We start from the raw sequence: 21,977 nt of genomic DNA, 5'->3' as shown, positions 1-21,977 counted from the left end.
TGAACAAAAATATTTAGTTTAAAATTCATTTAAATATTTTTGAAAATGAAACCAAAAATTATTAATTAATTTAAATAAAAATGAAATTGTAATATTATAAAATATATAATGAATGAATACCTTTATCTGTTTCATCAGGATTAGTTTTAACTCTATGTGAATTACGATAAGAGTTTTAATTAGAAACTCCTGAAGCTTATGAAGAAGGGTAATACTTTTTTTCTTTATCTTTACTGGCTTCTTAAATTAAAAGAAGATATAACTGGTTCAGTTCTTATTTCATAGCATGATCTTGTAAGAGTCTAATTAATAATTCATTCTCTGTATAGTCAGCTTTATTTTAGTGATAATTAGATTATCTATTAGTTGATTCCTAATTTCCTTCATTTCCATCTAAACTTTTATCTTCATATTAATCTAATTTCATTTATTCTTATTTAAATGAAATTTATATTTAAAATTTACCTTCATTGTTTTTTATGAGGATATTGTCTATTTCTTCGTGTGAATTCATTTTTACTTCTTCGTTTTAAGGATTGTTAAATTAATTTTATACTGAAACTTGCATTTGATGATCTGCATTTTCTTTTTTTTCATTCTAATAAATCTTATTTCCAGATTAACTTAAAGATTAATCAGCAAATTAATTGCCAAATAATTTATTTTAAAAACTACTCATTAACTCATTTTTATATTCTTCAGTTATTTATTAGAGTTAACTTAGGAATTTCATGCTTTGTTCTTTATCCATGTTAACATTTTATGCATTTTATAATTGAGATGAGAATTAGGCAAATTTCTATATAACTAATTCTTTAAAACCTTAGAGGTCTTGCTAACTTTGAATATTATCATAATTTTGCTATTTGTTCTATTTATAATCTATATAAAGAATTAAATAAAATTAATAAAAGTAGAAAATGTTGTTTATAAATTACCTAATGTATTTTGATTATACTATTGCTGGCTAGCTTGGTGATAGGAATTTTTGCTGCTTCCTTATTATAATTCTTAATCTTATATACTGTTATTATTAGGGTTATTATTATTATAATTGTTGTAGTTTATATCACAATTTGTGTTGGGAGATCTAGATTATGAAGAGTCCTCCTCTTTAACAATAGAAGGAATTTATTTGTTTCCTTAAACAACATGAGCCAATACATCTGGAAAAGAATTTTTGTATTGATCATCATTTTAGTCATTTACACTTACTATTGATGATTTAATAGTGGAGATATTTATAACCTTATCTTAATTATCTCCATAATCTACATCCTTATTGTTATTGTAAAAATCATTTAATTCAATTTTCTCTTGCTTTTGCAGCCAATTAGAGTTTAAAACCAATTGCTAAATTTTAAAGTTAAAATATTAAATTAATTTAATGTAATTCTATTAATATTAAAGATATATATATATATAATATGTTTATTTTTACATGAAAAATCTTTCTTGCTTTGTAGCCTCTCCATAACTTTTATATCTACGTTGCCGATTGATTTAAGTATTATACTGCAATAAAATAATAATCTTAGTCTGTATATTCACCATTTTCAATGAAATCATCCTGATAGATTTCTTCAACATCATCTAAAATTTATTTAAATAAATTTACTGAGTTAAAATTAAAAAAAATTACTATCTTATTTCATCTGAAGATGCTCGTTTGCTGAAAATGCAGGGATTGTAGTATGATTTTCTGATGTTTTTTGAATTAATTAATTAGGATTTTGAGTTGTAGTCGATGTAGTATTAACTCCATTAGTGTTTACTTAATTATCATCGTTTATTTTAAAAGCCTTTTTATTTTAAATTGATTAAGATCCGTTTTTGTAGCCATCTTTCTTTGGTTAATTTTTAATTAAATTTTCATCTTATTAAATTTAAGGAGATAGGCTCTATCTTTGCAATTCAGTCTATTCCTATTTTAATTTATTAATAAAACATAAGTCAACTAATATTTAAATTTATTAATAAATCTAACAAATAATTTTATGTTTTTTTTTTATTTAATTTAATCAAGTATTTTAAATCTCTAAATCTGAAAAATATTATTTTTTTTTTAATATTTGTAAAATAGCAAATTTTTTGAGTTGATTTAAAATATATCGATTTTTTTTTGAATGTAAATTATATAAACAAATAGCGAAAAATGTTAAAAATATCTTTTCATATTTTTATTGGGTTGAATAAAAATAAAATTTAGTTCAAATTTAAACAATTTTATTTGATTTATGGTTAAATAAATTAAAGCAAAAGTAAGTAATTGATTCAGATTTCAGATTAAAATTTTAATATTTACATGATTAGTAGTTGGACTTTAATTGTCAAGAAGCTTTTTAAATCTGTTAGATAAGTCATTGAATTTCTACTTCATAACCTAGGCTCTATCCCTTCCCCTTAAATCATTAAAATCATTATCAGAGTAATTTTCCTTAATTGTATCCTACAAGCCAGATTTTTTGTCTTTTTTGTTAGATTAGATTTAGCTTTTCATTTTTTAATTTGATTTAGTATAGTTTTTAGTTTTAATTCCATCATTTGCATTATTAGTTGAGTTAGAGGGATGGTTATCCTTTTTAATTTTTAATAAAAAATAAAAATAAAAAAAATTTTTATTTATTTGATTTGAAATTGTAATCAGCCAAAAAGTTATATTTATAAAATCAAAAGTAATTAATACTAATTGGCTATATTTATTGAAGAAGAAGGTTTTTTATAAAGATTCGTTCATCATTTTTTTGTATTCCTCCTATAGGTAAGAATAGTTGTTTTCTTCAGTGTTATCAATAGAATCTATTGGGATAGATTCTAGATTGCAAACATTTTAGCTAGTTAAATTATTTTAACAAAAGCTGTCAGAACTTGTGAAATGATAGTTTATAGGTCCTTAGGTTCCATTAGTTTCAGTTAGCTGAGAAAGGTAATGAGGGTTCTTTTAAATAAAAAATTATTGTTAAATGATTATTGAAATGCTAACAAAGTAATCTTACTAGTTTAAGAGAAGGATAAGCTGCTTTGCTTTTTATAGATTTACTGCTTGAGTGTTTTAATCTCTTTAAAATATTTTTTATATTTGATTCAAGGATGTACTTATTCTCTTTGATTTTAGTTATTTTTGATATTTTTTCTTAGTTTTTCATCATATTATTTTATTCATATATGCTTTTCTTATATACCATATACTTGTGTATCTCCTACAACCTTTATGCATCTAATAAATGCTTTTCTTTATAGTTATTTGATTAAGTTAATTTAAATTCAAAGCGCTATTATTAAATAAATAAAAGTTACTTTTTGTTTTCATTTCTTATTCAAACTGAGAATTCTAACTATTTATTTACTTAGCTTTTTCTTTACTTTCTAAATTAAATTAAAACATAAAAGTTAAATTAAACAAAAAAAATATAATTATTTTAATATACTTTGAACAATTTATTCAACAAATGAGTCATTTTTATCATTCAAAAAACCTAATCCAAGTCTTTCTCTTCTTTATTTTTCTTAGTACTCCCTAATTGTAATATGTTTTTAATTATTAACATAATTGGTTTGAAATAAGTTAAATTTTTACTTCTTTTGCATTTAGATTATTTGTAATGTGTTTGAGCTAATTGGTTCTTCATTTTCAGATTTTTAGTTTTTGTGCATTTTTTGTTGGTTTTAAAATACATTTAGCTTTTGTTAATTAGCTCCCCAAGGTAATTTATGATCAACTTGGATAGGAGAGAAGGCATTTATATGGTTTATTTATTGAGCAGTAGCTGAATTTTATTAGCTGGAAAATTGTTAATTATTTTAATCACGTTTAGGACTTTTTTATGAATTTAATTGTCTATACTTTTCGTTTATTTCTTAAAGGTACTAAGATTTTCTTAAGCGTTCTTCTTGCTCTTGCTTTTACTTTTATAATTAAATCATTTTTTGTAATTTTTACTTTTATAGATTTTGATTTATTAATTCTTAAGCATTATAAAGCTTTTCGCTTTAGTTTTTAGCTCTAACAGAGCTTTCAATGGAATATTACTAGCTTTTTGTTTTATCAAGACTATTTTGTTAAGTTTTTGAAACTTCTTCGCTACTAAAATGATTTTAGTTCTATGAATGATTTTCTAAATTGTCTGAAGATTTTATGCTATTGAGCTTTTAATTTTGTTTTAACGACTTTGAGATTTGATGAAAATTGTCAGTAGATACCTATAAGTGAGTGCTATATGATTTATTTTGAGATCTGCTTGGAGATTAAGAAGTTTTAAGGTATTTTCTTTTTTAACTTGACCTTTACTTACGCTTTTAGCTTCTAGACTGAGAAGGTGACTTGCTCTTGTAATTTTATTCTCTATTTGAAGGTGATTTTCTACGAGATTTTTTCTTTTTCTTTGAATCTCTTTTAATTTTATTTTCTTCGTTTTCTTACTCATTATATATTTTCTCAGATTATCTTGATATTTATTTACTACTATCATAATTTCCTTCCTCTTCTTATCTGCTCTCTATTTAGTTATTACCAAGAGTTTTCTAATTTTCTTAAGTGTTTGAAACTCTTGTTGTTTGACTTATAGGTGCTGTATTTTCATAACCTCTGCCATTTCCTTACTATTGATTTTAATCTTTGTTTCCCTTTTATAAGCCAAAGTCTATCTCATTTTCATTTTATTCGTTTCTTTCTTAGTAGCTTTACAGCAAATGAGTAACATGCTAGTCTTTTTTGCATTAATCTTCATCTAAAGTAAGCTAACTAGCATTGTGTAATTTCGATTAGTTAGAAATACTATTATTATTTAAGTTTTTATTTGTTTATTTATTATTTTTCACACTGCTGTTGATATTGAGAGCTGAATAAGAAGTTGATTAAGGAGACTAAATCGTAAAATTATTTTTAGAAGATTCAGTTTTTTTCTTTTTCTTTTTTGCTATTCCTTAAGTTGCTCCATTACTGCTACTGTTTTGAATACTCTTTTTTGATTTCTAGCTTAATACTTAATATTAATGGTAAGTACTATTTGGTGAATTAGCTTGTAAATGGCTTGATTAATTATTAATACTCTCATTGTTTTAAATTATTGTTAAATTTTAGTTTAACTGTGAATGGAGTTTCTAAGCTGAAGGAGTATTTATATTCTATACCTTTTCATCATTATTCTCTCCTAATATTTGAGAATTCACCTTTTACTAAGTATCTGTATTATTTTTTTAGGATTAAAGCTAAAGAGCTCTTTTAGATATATTAGTTTTATTTGCACTTGATTACATCGAAACTACTTAGCTTCCATTACTTACAGCAGCAGCTGTAGCTGATTGTCTTTTTTTAACTTTCGGTGATGCAAAAAAATTAGGAACTTTACTATTGTTACTATTTTACGAAGTGCTAGTCAGAATTTAAGAAGAAATCGGTTGATTCATAGAATTATTAATATTTTAAGGAGTTTTTCTTTAGTTAGACTACGAGCTATTGCGTATTTTTGTAATTTACTAATTGCTGATATTGTTGGTTGATTAATTTTATCCTTTTTTTTAAGAAGTTGTGCTTTATGGACCTCCTTTTATAGAGATATAATTAAAAGGGTTTATGTACGAAGAAGAGCAATCATAGTCTATTGAATTTGAAAGGTGAAGCATATTATTTGCTTTTATATGTGAGCTTCTATTTAACTTGGTTGGCTAAGTTAATAAATTACTTTTTGTTGGTGGCAATATTGAAGAAGAGCTGCTTTTGCTCATTTAATTAATTTGAACACCATTCTAATTATTCATACTAATATTATTTTATTTGTTTGTTAAACTAGTATTTGTTTGTGCATTCAGCAGTTTTTAAGAAGCCTACGTATTCTACAAATTAACTATTTTTTTTAATTTTTCTTGCTATTGTTGTAAAGAAGATCCTTTTTTTTAATTGTGTGATGTCTTAGGAGATAAACTTTACTTAATATCTGTATACTGATTAATATGCAATTGCTATAATGATTGCTGGTGACCTAACATAATTATATCATCCTCACTAGTATTAAACTAATGACTTCTCCAATGAAGCTTTTATTGGTTTTTTTTTGTCTCCTAACATTCTATCACCTAAGGAAAACGCTCTTTTTGATTTAAAAATTTAAAAGCTTTAAATGATATTCGCATTTATCTAAAATTTTGCATTATTTGAATGCTAGACATATCTTTTTGCAACTATCATTTTAAATAATCTAATTAGAATGAGAGTTAATAATAACTGGACAATCCTTTTAAATTATCTTATCAAAGTTGGCAAAAAGGCCTCTAAATTAAAATTTATCACTATAGTAGAAAAATATTATGAATATTTTACTAACATTATCTGAATTTCTGGAATCAATTACTTGGGAGTTAAGCTATGAGTTTATCTTCCTTCCTGAATAAATATCTTTCCTAATTTTAAAAAAGTATATTAAATTCCTTTTGAAACATTCAAAATGCCTAAAAATTATCTAGATTTTGAGTTAATATAACATGTGAAATAGTTTGTTAACTAGTATTCATTTTATATCCTATCATGCTATAATTTAATTCACATTAAACGCCAAAATCTTGATGAAAAATTCAGCTTATCATTTTCAATCAAATTAATTTACTATGTTGGGCTAACTGAATTAAATGCAGATGCCTAAGATTTAAAAAATTCTGTATGATTGCCCTTCATATTTTCAAAAAGAAGTTCTTATAAATAAATAGATAATCAAAGTATGTGCTAATAATGATTTGCTTTTAACTAGCTTGCTTTAAAGGAGATAATGTTAATTTATATTTATGAAATGGTCTTAAAATATAAATTGAAATAAACCTAATTAATTAATTATTAAATTGATTGTTTATTAGATTATTTCGTTTTACTTATTATCAAATAATTAATTTATTTTATAAGATTCAAATTTTAGATTCATTCTTTTTTATTTGAATAATTCATTCACTTTTTTATGCAAGTATATATATATGTATGTATGCTTATCTGTATTATCATTCAATAAATCATTTAATTGATACAGCATATTTATTCACTTTATTTTAACAATAATTGATTTTTCTTTCATTTGAAGGTATAATACAAATGACTAAACTTTATTGAACCAAATTTTATTTGTTTATTATTTTTAATCAACAAGGTATATTTATTTATTATGTAGGAAATATGTTTGATTTATTAAAATATCTATCTATCTATCAATCCAACTATCTATGATAATTATTAAAATTAAAGATGTGATTGATTATTTTAAATATTTAAAAAATAAACTTAAACTTATTTTTGAATTTTATTTTTAATTATTTTGAAATACTAAAATATCAACTTGCATTTGATTTAAAACAATTTAATTTATTTGTTTCTAATATTCTTAGTAGTCATCTACATATTTGTATTTATCAATATTTATAGAATTTAAATTCCCTCTCAATAAAATATTATTAATTTTATTCTTTTCTAATATTAATAACACTTATAAGGAAGGTTTAGATAATAATGGATGCTTTGAATTCTTGTGAAATAAATTAGATTAATAAAATAAATAATATTTTTTTGAATTATTCATTTAAGCCTTATTTTATGATCACTTAAAATAAATTCATAATTTTATATTAATTTTTCTATTTTTATATTAGAATTATGTAATAAAATTAAGGATTAAAAGAATTTTAGAAATTAAAATTGGAAAATTATAAAAATTTAGTATTTAGAATTATAAGAATTTGTTATTCTTGCCTTTTTTCTTCTCTACTTCTATACTTATCTTATTACTAAGATGCTCTAATTACATTTTATTTTTATTATTACTTACTAAATTATTTAGGCAAAAAAATTAGTTATTATTATAATTAAATCATTTGTCATTTGTCTGCAAATTTGAAAAATTGTCTTATTTAAAGAGCAAGTATTAAGAAGCTTTTTTTAATTAATACCTTAATACATCATAATAGATAGATGTGCGAACGAATCAGTGAGGTTTTGAATATTTTAAAAAATCATTACGATTGATAAAATATTTTAAAATAGAAAATTGCTGCAATTAAAATAAATTACATTATATGACAATAAATATTTGTTAACCTATCTTTATTTGAGCAATTGAAATTTTTTTTTATTTTTCAACTGTAAAATTATTTTTTAATTAACTCTAATTGCAATAATTATTAAAGATAAATTTTATATTAGTTAAATAAATTTGAAACCCAACTGTACTAAATCATAAAAAGTTATATAATGAAAAGATTTCGTCTTATTTACAAAATTAAATAAATTTATTGATTAGCTGCTTCGCTTCGTTATTTCAGTTTTGATTTTATTGCTCTGTTACTAAATTTAGATAAGAATTTAAAAATAGAAGTGAGAAAAAAACTTATTTGAATAAATTTTATGATTAAATAAAAATAATTTGTTTTTTTATTACTTTGAGATAAGTAATTTTATTAAATCCGATTTCTTACAAGAAAAGTGGAATAAAAAATGTATAAATTTAAATAATATCTACCATTTTGATAATTTGAAATTTAATATTTAAGAAAAAAAAACAATATTATTATTTATTTTATTCATTAACTTTTGCATTTATTTTGAATTAGAAAGTAAATTTAACACAATTTTTAACTAGAAAAGAATTTTGTGCATATTGGATAATCCTCTATCATTCCAAATCATTTGCTTTTATCAAAATTAAAACGCGTCAAATTTTACTAAATAAAAAGAAAAATCAAGGGTTTTTTCTTGAAAAAAAAAACGATTACATAATTTAAAGTTTTATAACCTTATAATTGATTACAATTTTTAATTAGGCATCTGAACTGAGCAATAATTTGTAAAGTCTAAATTTAAGAAATTATTCAATCATTCATTTCAAAATTAATAACTCTATAACTTTAGCAGATAAGATAGTCATTATTACAGAATATACCAAAATAATATTTTATTTTTTTACAATAAATTAAACAAAATTAAATGAAGATTAATTTATATGATAATAAATATTTTACAAAGTTCTTTTTCAATTATAAATAAAATATTCATTTTCATAGTTCATTTAGCTTTTATAAGTTGCTTTAATTATAAAAACTTTGACTCCGCTTTTTAATTTTTATTTTATTCTCTATCCAACATTATCAAAGTGATATCTATTTATTCAGATTTTAGAAACAATTACTCTTGAAGTTAATACTTTTTGTAAAACAAAGTTATTTTTTGTTTTATTTCAAAGCAAAAGAAAGACTCATTCTACTTATACATAGCAAAAATGAATAATATTAATAACTAAAGTGCCTTTTAAAAAAACAATATTTTACTCTGATAACTATAAAAAAAAATTTTGTTTTAACTAATTGAAAAGATGATGTTATTTATTTAAATAAAGTAGTATTTTATTATTTTATCATTTGATTATATATTTCTATAAAATTTTTTTTTTTGTAATAAATAAATAATACAATTAATTTTTAGCAAATATTTTCAAATTTTTTTAATGAACACTTTAAAATATTTAAAAATATAAGGAAAATAGTTAATCAAATTTAAATAAATTAGATATTTTATTATACTTTAATTATATATTTCTATAAAATTTTTTTATTTTTGGATTTTATAAATAATACTACTAATTTTTTACAAATATTTTTAAAAATAAACACTTTCTAAGACAAATATAAAATAGATTATTTTTAAGTTATTTTTAAATTTATAAAAGATGTCATCTAGCAATTAAAATAAATTAGGATAAAGTACTTCGAAGTTCGCAAAATTTATTTTTTATTTTAATTTTTATGACAATAATTTATTGTTATGAAAATAGTTAAAAAAAGTAATTTTTATTTTAAAAGAAAGTTTATTTGTGAGATAAGGTATGGGAAATAGAAGAAAAAATAACAAAACTTTGATCCAATGAGCTGTTGGAATTAGTACCCTTTATAAAATGAGCAATTTTTTAAATAATAATTTTCTGTAAATTAAATTTGATTAAAATAATTGAAAAGCAAAATAATATAATGAGTAGAATTAACTTCTTATTAATCAAAAAATCTTTGATTTTATTTTTACATGTTGTCACAGTAAAAAGTATTGGATGTCCTTTCTGGCAAATTGGATCTAGCGATACGAATGCGAGCCCAATTTAGAAAATCATTCTTCTGAAATCGAATCCCTAAAATTAAGTAGAAGACATAGCAGCGATTGTCTATCAACCATTTAATGTAGGTATTTTTAATATTCAGAAAAATAAATAATACAAACCGATGGGGTAATCTGAGAGTGTGACACTCTATCAAATGGATAAAGATGATAGACCTTAGCTTAAGGTTTCCGTAATAAATACTCTAGATGCAAATGGAAGAGTTATTTCGTGGAATTCTGGAAATGGATCTAGATAATAAGTGATTTAAATTCCTCTGAGTATTGCTGTAAAACCTAACTCTTGCTTAAATTCACAAGAAATGCTAGTTGTAACATGGGATACATAATCAGTAAATTTCCTTTTGACTTTTATTTGCTTTCAAAACAATTTAATTAATCAAATATAATTAATAAACCAACCAATAAAAATCAATCATCAAATTGTATTGTTTTTTCTCTTCTCATTAAAATTAATAAAAAAATTTGAAACATATTTTTAGAAATCATTGTTTGTTTTTGATCAACTTAGCCCCCACATCTAATATACTTATTTTAAAAGACCTTTTCTTTTATTTAAATATTACTCTATTTTATATTATTAAATAAACTCTAATATTATTTAAAATTAAATGTTTATTTCTTTCTCATTAATTCAATTATTAAAAAGCTATTTGTTGTTGACTTTTCTTCTCCAAACAATGTAAGCTCTAATGCGTAAGCTCTTTAATTGGCTTCTGGAAATAGTTTAGCTTAATGTGTTAATGATAAGCTAAATAGAAGATTTTTACTTGCGAATACTTAGGGAGTCATATTTTCATATGACATTTAAACTAAGAAGTTTGTTTAACTATTTTAGCTCAATTCTTTTTCTAGTTTACAGTCAATATTCCCAACTTAGAATACTATTGCTATTTCTTACGCACAAATATCTGGATAGAGCTATGCTGTTTCTTACATAAATTCTACTCTCCAATTCTCACAAACGCTCCCTAAAGTTTCAACATAGATTTTAGTGAATAAACAAGAAGATCAAGTAGTAATCATAGGAAATTCTAACTTATTCTAAGTTTGGAACATTAAGTTAAATCAGAAAGTATATTAACCTAATTTTCAACAAATTAAGTGTGATTAAAAAGACGCAAATTAAACAAGTGTTGATTCTTCTATTAGCTTTACGTTTGGATCAATCAATCAAAATGATGAAATTGCTGTAGTATCCAATAATTATGTATTTGCTTATTCTATGTCACAATAAAAACCTTTGCTTTTTAAAAGTTAAAACTTTGGAGTGTATCTTATCCAAGCTTTTGTTCTTTAAAATAAAATAATTTTGAATTAGCAATACTCAGTGGCTAACTTTGATTTACTTATTTCTAAATACCTTTATGTTACAAACGTCTTTCCAAGCTATAAATCATCTTATGATGTAATAACAAAAATTGAGATAGATTCTAATTTGAATAGGTATTTATTTATCCTTAATTTATAATTTCTTTATTTTAATAATATTTAATTAGAATAATCAGGATAGATCTAGGAGGTAAAATTTAATACTGGTCTATTTTGGATAACATAGAAGATAATTTTATCTTTTACATGCCTACTAACTCTACTTTTTTCATAGACAGATAATTAAATAAGGTAAAATGAAATTTCTTTATTTCCTTTCTAACCACCAATCATTTCTAAAATTTTTAATTAAATAAAAAATTCTAATAAAGTGTATTTTTTATTAATTTTAATTTCTTTAAACAGTACTCAATGTAAAATAAAAAAAATATATATATCTAAGATTATAAAAGTTTTTCTAACTTATGATTTGGATAAAATAAAAATGCAGATTATTTTAAAAAGTAGCTAGTACGCTATTAATTTTAATTTAGAATTTTAATAAAACAATTTTTATAAAATTTTAGAAATTTTATTTTAGCAAATTAATTAAACACTATATATAAATGAATATCTGTGTATGCTTGCAAACTATTCTGTGAATAGATTTTATAGTTTTTAAATCATTTTCTAAATATTAAATTATATTTCTTAAGCAATTTTATTTTAGATTAATTTCATAAAATTTTTAGACGATAATAATTAATAAAATATTCTTCAATAGCTTTCTTACAAGTTAATAAATATTTTTTTAATAAAAATAATTTAGATGGTCTAATTTTCTTACTAAACTAACAGTGGAGGTTTAAATCAATTACTTGTATATGACTATCTTTAGGGAACATTAATTGATAGACTTAATAATCCTTTTACTAGTAGTGATAGTCAAGTTTATTAGGCTTATCAAGATAAGACAAATGGATATATCGTAGGTTTCATATTAGAAAATACCTGTTATACGATATATAAATTTAATAAAAACCTTGACCACTCTATGGTTTTTAAAGGTGTTTTAATTAACAATGCTAAGATTAATGGACCTATCATATTACTAGAGAGTAGCTAGTAAATGTTGGTATAAATAAATTAAAAATTATATTTGTTTAACTATTTCTATTCAAGTGGAAATTAAAATTAACCTATCAGCTTTTAAGGTTCCGATGCAATTATCTCTTAATACTTTTTCATCAGCTCAACCAATTAACTAGTTACCACTTAATAATAGGCTATTTAAGTAAATTCCTTTTTATTAATCAAACAAATAAAAAATTTTAATTTTAAAAGATATACAATTATAATAGTAATTAGCTAAGTTTGACGAATTCAATAAGTTATTATACAGGGAGTAGTATCTCAATATCTTTAGTATAAGAATAATAGATAATTATTTTAAACAGAGGAAATCAGCTATTTCTTAAAAACTATCAAACAATGCAAGAAAACATATTGGATTTTGTTGATTAATCTGTTCTTATGTACACATATGATGGACCTAGAGCTCTTTTGATTATCATTTTAGCTAACTTTAAAATAGAGGTTATAAATATTGCATAAGCCAAAGTTCTCTATCTTTTACAACTTAATAATAATGCTTTGCAAATGATGGATATATTTCCTCAATATAATTTAGTAGTTGTATCATACCAAAACGGATAAGTTATTTACTACAATTACATTACAAATAACATTCTCTCAATTTTCAATAACCAGTTTTTTAACAATTTGGAGCAATTAGATAGTAGGTCCAACTCATTAGTACTAAAGTCTAACCTAAAGGTATATCCTAATGCTAAACACAATTTCTATTTCATTTATTTATTTTATAAAAATTAGATTTTCACAAGAAGAATGACAAATCTAGGATTGATAAATTAGATTTAAGAATAAGTAGCTATCAATAGTTACTTTATTGACATCAAAAGTGGTTTGAGTTTCACTTTAACAGACAAAGTAAAAATCTTCAATCACTTAACATAACAGTACCTTCCAAATTTTAACAGCAATATAAACTATACACCTTATATTATATACTCAATTCCTTCTTAAAACTGGTTATTTCTTGGATTTTAAAATTCAACAGTAAATCTTGCTTATGTTTACAGACTTGATAATTATTAATAAATAGCAATACTGGATCACAATATTACTTAATGTAATTTAATTAAAAAAATTTATCATGATGTTAAAATGAATAGATTGTTTTCTGCTTGTAAAACACCTGGAACTGTAGTTGTTTGGGATTTAAACAACAATTTTACTCTTATATAGTCTATGCTAAATGCAAATCCAACTTAAGTTTCTAGTATATCATTCAACTAAAACTTAGGAATTATCACTATGATGGGAGTAGGAAAAATAAATATTTCAAGATTAATTGAATTTATTTTTAATTTTAATAGTTATCTTGGTGGTCAAGCACTTTTGATTATAACACATTAAACTATAAATGCTAAGTTGTTGGAATCTATAGTAATTTTGATTATACAAATAAGTATTAAGTTACTTGGGATGTAAATGAACAATTTTATATATATATATCAATTTAAACTACTTTTAATTTAGCAAAACGGTGATTTTAGGCTTTATGATTACAAATGTACACAAATAGCATATAGGCACTGTGCAAAAAGTTGGATTAATCAACTAATAATAGATGAGCAACAAATGATCATAACAACAATAAGGTACTCTAATTTTTTGATTTAATTAAATATAAATTAATGATAAACTTTAATAATAGTTAGGATAACAAAGTAAAAACATATAACTACTAAATCCTGCCAAATCCTGCCCTTTTGTATAATTAATTATAAATAGTTAATTTTTTATTTTTATTAAATTTGTCTTTTTATAGAAACTAATTGATTCTCCCATATTAACTTAACGATGGTTTTCTAGACAAAGACAATGGATATCTTTTAGTTGCAGATTTTAATGGTTACATATATATGATATCATATCCTTCACTGATTTTGTAGTAAACAATACAAGTCACATCCTAAAAGATAAATAATGTCTATTTAGATAAAACTCACAATTTATTTTTATTTGTTAGTTAACCTGCATAAACTATCTCTTACTATAACTTAATTGAATTTCTTTAATCTAATGCCTACTCAGTCTCATTCAGAAATACAGGTTTATATGAATTTATTAGACCATCTATTTGATTTCTTTATCTTTTTTTCAATTTAAAAAGGTGTAATGTCTACTTTAAGTACAAAGCAAGGAATGATATTCCATTAACACACAAACATTATATAAGTTTGGGATTACCAAAATCAATCTCTTAGATATGGATTTTTTGTAAATAGTTAGCTTCCCTAATATGAATCCTAGAGTAGGTTTGAAATATTATTGGGGCAAGATAATGTTAGTGCTTTTATGACTAGAGATCAAATCATATTCTTTAATATAAATACATTTGACATTATATATGTCTAATAATTAAAGTGTTTGAGGAGTACATAACTTAATAACTATTTTATATGTTCTCAAGTTAATGTTTTGACTATTCTGAATGTTAATAGTTTTGTTTAAAGTTAGACGATTCAACTATAGTAAAGCTCTGTTGTTATATAGTTACAATCTATATTAGAGATTAATACCTTTTTTGTAACTACATCCTAAGGAGAAATTATATTTTTTACTCTTGACAATAATTAAAACATATTTTAGCAATAGTTATATTCCTAACTATTAACATAAGCTATTGCTAATTATTGTTTTATTAGATTGAATTAAAATTACATGATTTTAGCTTCTTCTTTTGATGGGTAAATTGGATAAATGGTACTCTCATAAAAATTGAATATTCTTAACCAACAAAAATTACCTTTACCTGGTTTAAGTTCTCATGCTCATGTTATGCTACAGTTCAATAACTAAGTAATAAAATTAATTTATTTTTTTAATACACTTTTCAAATAACAATACACCACATTCTGTCAATGTCTCATTAAAAAAAAATAAGCTTTATATACCAATTTATGGTATTTTTAAGAAATTTTAAATCAAAAAAGAATATTCAACATATTATTTTTTGTACCCTTAAAAACTTTTAAAAAAAGTTTAAATTGAAAAATATTTTATTTGTTTTTAACTTTACTAATGAAAAAAATAATAATAAAAACATATTCTATTTCATAAATAAATAATATTTAATAAAATATAATTTGATATCATCTTATTTCACCCAATTTTACATGCATTAATGGTTTTATAAGTTTTTTTCTAATTTTTCAAAAAAAATTTCATTATTTTTATGTAGAAATTTTTATTTAAAAGCTTTTTATTTTAAAAATTGATTATAAAATAGATATTTATCAAAAGAATACTCGATTTCTCTTTAATTATATACAACTCTAATGATTTCACTTAGTTTAGTACTCTCCCTAGCCCCTGTATTGGATACTCATACAAATTAGATATCAATCAAGATTATGACCTAATTATTTAAAGTTGCATAGGAAACTACTAAATTAATTAACTTTCTTCATTAAAAAATGTAGCTACTGGAAGGTATATTGCAAATCTGAATCTTACAGAATATGTTTATACCCCTGATTGCAATTAAATTGTCTACATAAACAAAGATTACTTCATAGATGCTTACTTCACCACAATTTTTATCTATTAAATAGATTATGCTAATTAAATAGTAAAATAATTAGGTAATTTTTAATTAGGTGATATTGTTTTAGGGAGCATAGCTTCTTACAATACTTTTAGTTCAACAGACAATATTTATGTTTAGTTAATTTTATATTCTCAGGATACCATTTCCTAAGTCTAGTTACCTATTTTTGGAGAAAAATCATGCTAATAATCACTCTCATCATCATAATTCGGCGAAGTGGTACTTTCTGTATAAAGCGTTTACTAACAAATATAAACATACTTTTAAATTCAAAGTATACAATTTAATGTTATTATAGATTAGGAAACTATTTTACTACCTTTTCCTTCTTTTTAATTTTCTGCAATTACTTAAATTAGCATAGTTGCTGATCAGACTAAAACTACTAAACAAAAAATAATTGTTAATGAGGAAATATTTTTTTCTTTTTCAGGTTATAACTTAATTTCATTAAATAATTTGTACATAGAGCCTGCTTCTTCTCAAAAAGATTACCTGCTGTTTAATATTCAAAATTTAACTTAATTTCAACTAAATAATGTCTAATTAGGTAATGAAAAATTATTTTCTTTCAATTTTAATTACATAGAAAGTGTGGTCTTTGATTAGCTATAGATTTTAAATATGACATAATCAGCATCAAATATTGTAACAATTTTCAATTTCTAGTAGGTGAATAATATGATTTTTAATCAAATCAACGTATCATAGTCTAATTTCAGTTAGATCAATCTTTTTTACTTTTAAAATGATGTTAACAATAACAAAAGCTTGATTAGATTTTAAGATTTGTAAATCCAGTAATCAGAATTTCTCTTTAGAGATGATACACCAAGTACTTCAACCATTTTCATTTCTAATTATAATAATGTCTCATTTGATAGAGTCAATATAAATTAAAATTCAGGTACTTCTATACCTCTAATTAAAAGTTATGTTGTCTCTAATTTAACGTTAAGTAATATCAAGTTTACTAACAATAAAGAAATTATGCTACTTTCATATAATAGTAGCATAAGTTAAGTTATTGCAAAAGTAGCTTTAAATTAGCAATTACTTGAAGATAATATAAGAATTTGGGTTATAAATATATCTAGTAACTAGTACAGCTTATTTTCAAAATACAGCATTGTATAAATTAATAGCCTCAAATAGAAAATTTCAAAAGCTGATATCAATAACAATATTGATTTAAATTCGTCTAACTAAATTTTGAATTTAAAAGCTTATTATCTGAATTGCACAAATGCTACTTTTATACAAAATTAAGGGTTTTAAAATTTATTTTTTGTCCCAAATACTTAATTAGGTAATTTTTAGAACTTAGTAGTTTGGAATAACTAAGCTGCTTAAAGTATTTTATTACTTTCTTCTAAAGTATAAATATCTAATTCGTCTGTGAAAGAAAATATATCTAACAATAAATTATTCTAAACCTCTGTGATAAACATACTTTCAAACTCATAAGTTTCCTTATCTTCATCTGAGTTTGAATCTAACTAATCCTTTTTAGGAGGTTCAATATATGTATCTTAAAGTGATTTGTAAATAGAATAAGTTTCCTTTAAAAATGATATAAGTTAAAACTAAGGAGGATCTATATATTCAATATAATCCACTCTTAGTTTAAGGTAAAGCTAATTTACAAACTGCTCTTCTGATCTAGGTGGAAGCATATACATATAAAAAGGAAGCATACAATTAAATTCTGTAAATTCTTCAAAATCAACTTCTAATCAAGATGGAGGATTTTTATATGCTAGTGGTATAGAATAATTTATACTATCTAATTTAAATCTATAGGACTGTATAGCTTTTAATGATGGAGGGTGTATATATCTAACATCGTCTGGTGGAAATAGTTCTTCTATAACCCAGTCTTTAATTTAAAATAGCTAAGCTTTTGGGTATAAATTTATAGATAATAAATTCTGATATTTCATTTTATATTAATTAGTTTTTATATTAATTAACTAATATTACAAATTAAATAATAAATAGGAGTGGAGGTGCTATTTTACTTGATAATACTGATTTGTCCATAAACTAAACTTAGTTTGTAAACAATACTGCTGGAATAGGTGGAGCCATAAGATACTTAAATCTAAAACCTCACTTTTTAATTTAAAACTCTAATTCCTCAAAAGATTCTTGTAAAACATTTAGCCAAAATCATTGTTAACAGAATAAAGCTATCATTTTTGGAAATTCAATTGCCAGCTATCCACAATATGCTTCAATATTACCAAGTAATGACTTCAAAGTTAATATTGATCACTATCCTAATGTTACACTAAGTAATTTTAGAAGTGGAATGAGTAGTTTTGATTTCTCAGTCTAATTTTTAGATGAATTCAAGAATCTTGTCTAATAAATTAATCTACAAGATCAGAGTAAAAATTTTTTATAAATCTTAATTTAATTAATTACTTTTAATAAATTTAAGCTTTAACGTAATCGCTAAGCCAGAAGCTAATTTAAGAAATTAGCCAATACAATTGCAGGGTACAAATAAATCAAATAAGTACCTCATTAGAAGAAGAAACTATAAAAATAGATGGAGCAACACTAGTAGATTATGCTTATCATGGCAAAAACAAGATTGGATGTTTAATGAATAATTTTAAAATAACAGGAATTCCAACAAAAAGTGGTTTAATTTCATTACAACTAAATGGAATGAAATCACTTTATGGATCAAATTAATTTAGTAATATTACAGATATTTAAATTAATGTATAATTTAGAGAGTGCTAAGTTGGAGAGTATTATACCTCAACATGTGATGGATGCTAGCTCTATGAGTGCACTTAATGTTTAAATGGTACTTATTCTCTAGAGGAGCCCAAAATAGGAAAGAGTATTGAGTGCAAAACTTGTGATACTTCTCAAACTAATTCTTGCTTTCTCAATTAAATAGTATTAAAATAAAATTACTGGTATATTTAATTAATTTTTATTTTACAATTAATCAATTTATTTTAACTTCTAGGAGAGTGAGCAATCAATCTGATTAAATATTTTTTTGTAATTCTAATAACTGTAATGGTAATGAATCAAAAGGATATTGCATCGAAGGGTATGTTGGAGCTTTGTGCTCATCTTGTGATAATTATGGAAAAATTTGGGGAATATAGTATGGATAAAGTTAAGTAGGTAGTTAAGGTATTTAATGTATTAGGTGTGATTAAATAAAGGATAACGCATACAAGCAAATTTTGGTTCTTTTATCAGTTTTATTCTATTTGGGATTTTTAATTGTTGAATCCTAAAATAATAACTGTAAAATGTGCTAAATTAGAATTCTTTCTTCAATTAATGTTATTTAATTTGGAATTTCTTAATTTATTCTTTAATCATCTGTCATATCAAAAATATTTATCAATTAATTTTACATCATTACATCTTTAAAAGAAAATCTATAAGTTAGTTTCCCTGATTTATTCTCTTTCTTATTCACTTTCCCAGAAGTAGCTTCATAACCTGTACTTGTCTTTTTATATTCCTTAGACTGTAGTCTAAGCTCAATACATACTTAAATTCCAATTTAATATTTGAGGTTTATTTATATTTCGATTGTTCTCCCTCTAACCTTTTTGATTCTTATCTACATTATGATGAAATTAATCATACATATTCTAAATTATGTAAAGCCAAAAGAAGCCTACTATTCGGAAATAAAATATAACAATGTAAATATGCTTATAAGCACTCTAATTGTTTTTACTTACCTTGCTTCATAAAATATTTACTAAGCAGCTCTTTAGATAGTTTTTTGCCAAAAATTTGATAATTAATATTACATGAAAAGCTAAATGGATTAATAGTGCTACACTTAAGAGCATATTTTCTACATAATCTTTTTAGTTTTACCTGTTTTGATACTAGTGACTGTCATATATCCTTTGGTCATGTTGTACATTTTATGTAAAAACAGTTCTAAACTCTTTGATAACACCTCTACTAATGTTATAAGGAGATATGGTTATTTCTTCTAAGGATATAAGAAAAATAGGTGGTGGTGGGAACTTTTAAAAACAGAATACAAATTTATAGAATTACTATTAGCCACTTATTTTACTTCTTAACCTGTTAATCAGCTTATCTCAATCATATTTGTATAGCTTGTTTACTGTGCCTTATTGACTTACTTCTCTCCTTACTAAGATAATAAAATAAATATTTTGGAGCTCAAATCTTCAATATTAACTTTACTTATCTTTTGGTTATCTTTATTTATATAATTAAATTCTAATATGATTACTTTAACATAAATAGCTTCAGCTCTTTTAGTTACAACTATGATCATTTTATTTGGTATTTTTTTAATTATTTTAGAAAATTAAATTCATTTATTTCTAATTTAAGGTTCTTTAGCAATAAACTTTTTTGAAGTTTTAGTGAAAAGAAACTACTACTTAATTCTCAAATTGAAATGCTTGACTTATTTAATAGCATTCTTAAGAAATAAAATAATAAAGGATAGAGAGTGGGTTAAAAAATATGTTTTTAAAAATTATTGGATCTTATATAATTTAATTTATAAAAACGACTATAATCCTTTTGCAACTTTTAATAAGTATTCAATTAGCTAATTTTCAATAAAAATTAATCTAATTTTTTGTAAAAATAGTTGGAGAAAGCTTAGAAATATCTTTTTAAAAGGAGATTTTAAAATAATTGAGATATAAAAACTCTAAAACCGTATAAGCAAGCAAAGTGTATCTAACTTAAATTCATCTCCGCGTTAAAAATCAAATTTTTTTGGAGAGAATAGTTAGAATTCTTTAATAAAAACGAACTCTATTGGGTAATTTTGTTTTTTTTATTATATGAAAATTTTAATATATTAAACTTTTCATTTGTTTAGTAGCAATAAAAACAATGACTTTATACTTGAAGATACTCTTTTAAAAGATAATAGTCCAATTTAAAACTAGGTTAAAAGATCCAGCTAATTTTATAAATAATTAGAATTTTAAAAAATTATCAATTTATGATTTTTTTTGTTTAGATCAAAAGTATTTTTTATTTGTTTTAAGCTTGTTATGTTTCAAATGTATAAATTTAAAATTAGATTAAAAAATTCTGTATATTCATCTCATTTAAAAAATATATATTTATTTAAATTTAAAAGCTTTTATAAATAATAGGAAAAATGTGGTCTGACACTATTTTTTTAAAGACCTAGTTTTTATAATTTTTTTGCAAGCATTTTCTTAATTATTTGAAAAAAATCAAGTCCTTAAAATCTATCATCAGACCTCACTATTCCTATTATATTATATCTTCAGATATACCAGAATAGATTATCTGGTATGATACTCCTCTAAATAGTGAAAACTACATCACTATTCTAGAGGGAGCAATTATCAATAATGAAAATTTTGATATCAAAATAGATAAATTTATGCAAGACAAGACAAGCTCGCACACAGCCAAAGCTAATAAATAATTTTTGGAAAAAACGAAGTTATTTTAGTATACTGGACTACTAAATGGGCATATTTATCTCATTGAAAAATTATGGATAGAAGTCAAAGGTTTTCTGTATGAGAATATCAAAGAAATAATAAACAAAGAAGATATATTTCTTAAAGCAAAAGAAATATTCTTTAGCCAAAAAATAATTAATGTGGTATAAAAATTTTATTAGAATTAGCACTAAAAAAATTAAATAACTCAGATAATTGAAAGGGAATAAAGTTTTAATCAATTGATTATTGTAAATTCAACCTTCCTCCATTTTTTTATAATAATTGTTTTATTGTAGAGCTGAGATTATATAATAAAATGTCTGCCCGTTTTAAATTCTACAAGCTTTATTAACTTTTA

General features: G+C 22.8%; 2 protein-coding genes across 2 annotated transcripts in view; one reads left to right on the top strand and one right to left on the bottom strand. All coding sequences in view use genetic code 6, as the record gives it.

Annotated features, from left to right (window-relative positions):
- Nucleotides 1–6,667, bottom strand: part of TTHERM_000253479 (IQ calmodulin-binding motif protein) — a gene marked incomplete at both ends in the record, with an annotated part of 8,802 nt that extends 2,135 nt beyond the window's left edge. Inside the window, 13 exons of the mRNA XM_012798393.1 lie at nt 121–417; nt 466–882; nt 939–1,353; nt 1,442–1,593; nt 1,643–1,925; nt 2,306–2,578; nt 2,687–2,938; nt 2,997–3,232; nt 3,298–3,366; nt 3,429–3,517; nt 3,578–6,086; nt 6,317–6,396; nt 6,600–6,667. Coding sequence (XP_012653847.1) covers nt 121–417; nt 466–882; nt 939–1,353; nt 1,442–1,593; nt 1,643–1,925; nt 2,306–2,578; nt 2,687–2,938; nt 2,997–3,232; nt 3,298–3,366; nt 3,429–3,517; nt 3,578–6,086; nt 6,317–6,396; nt 6,600–6,667 — 5,140 coding nt within the window. The remainder of the gene's footprint in view (nt 1–120; nt 418–465; nt 883–938; nt 1,354–1,441; nt 1,594–1,642; nt 1,926–2,305; nt 2,579–2,686; nt 2,939–2,996; nt 3,233–3,297; nt 3,367–3,428; nt 3,518–3,577; nt 6,087–6,316; nt 6,397–6,599) is intronic.
- A 3,323-nt stretch (nt 6,668–9,990) lies between these two features.
- TTHERM_00253469 (transmembrane protein, putative) lies at nt 9,991–21,142 on the top strand (the record flags this gene model as incomplete). Its single annotated transcript, XM_001471364.2, has 18 exons — nt 9,991–10,464; nt 10,782–11,578; nt 11,632–11,755; nt 12,273–12,737; nt 12,788–13,279; nt 13,337–13,849; nt 13,903–14,013; nt 14,066–14,187; nt 14,244–14,300; nt 14,358–14,641; nt 14,703–15,391; nt 15,822–18,049; nt 18,144–18,535; nt 18,589–19,081; nt 19,135–20,459; nt 20,631–20,721; nt 20,776–20,952; nt 21,016–21,142. 18 exons carry the CDS (start codon nt 9,991–9,993, stop codon nt 21,140–21,142), a joined length of 8,961 nt encoding a protein of 2,986 aa, XP_001471414.2.
- Nucleotides 21,143–21,977: the final 835 nt, after the last annotated feature.

This window comes from Tetrahymena thermophila (genome assembly GCF_000189635.1).
Source record: "Tetrahymena thermophila SB210 genomic scaffold scf_8254590, whole genome shotgun sequence".
NCBI classification, from domain to species: Eukaryota; Ciliophora; class Oligohymenophorea; order Hymenostomatida; family Tetrahymenidae; genus Tetrahymena; species Tetrahymena thermophila.
This window is presented reverse-complemented; position numbering and strand designations above follow the sequence as displayed.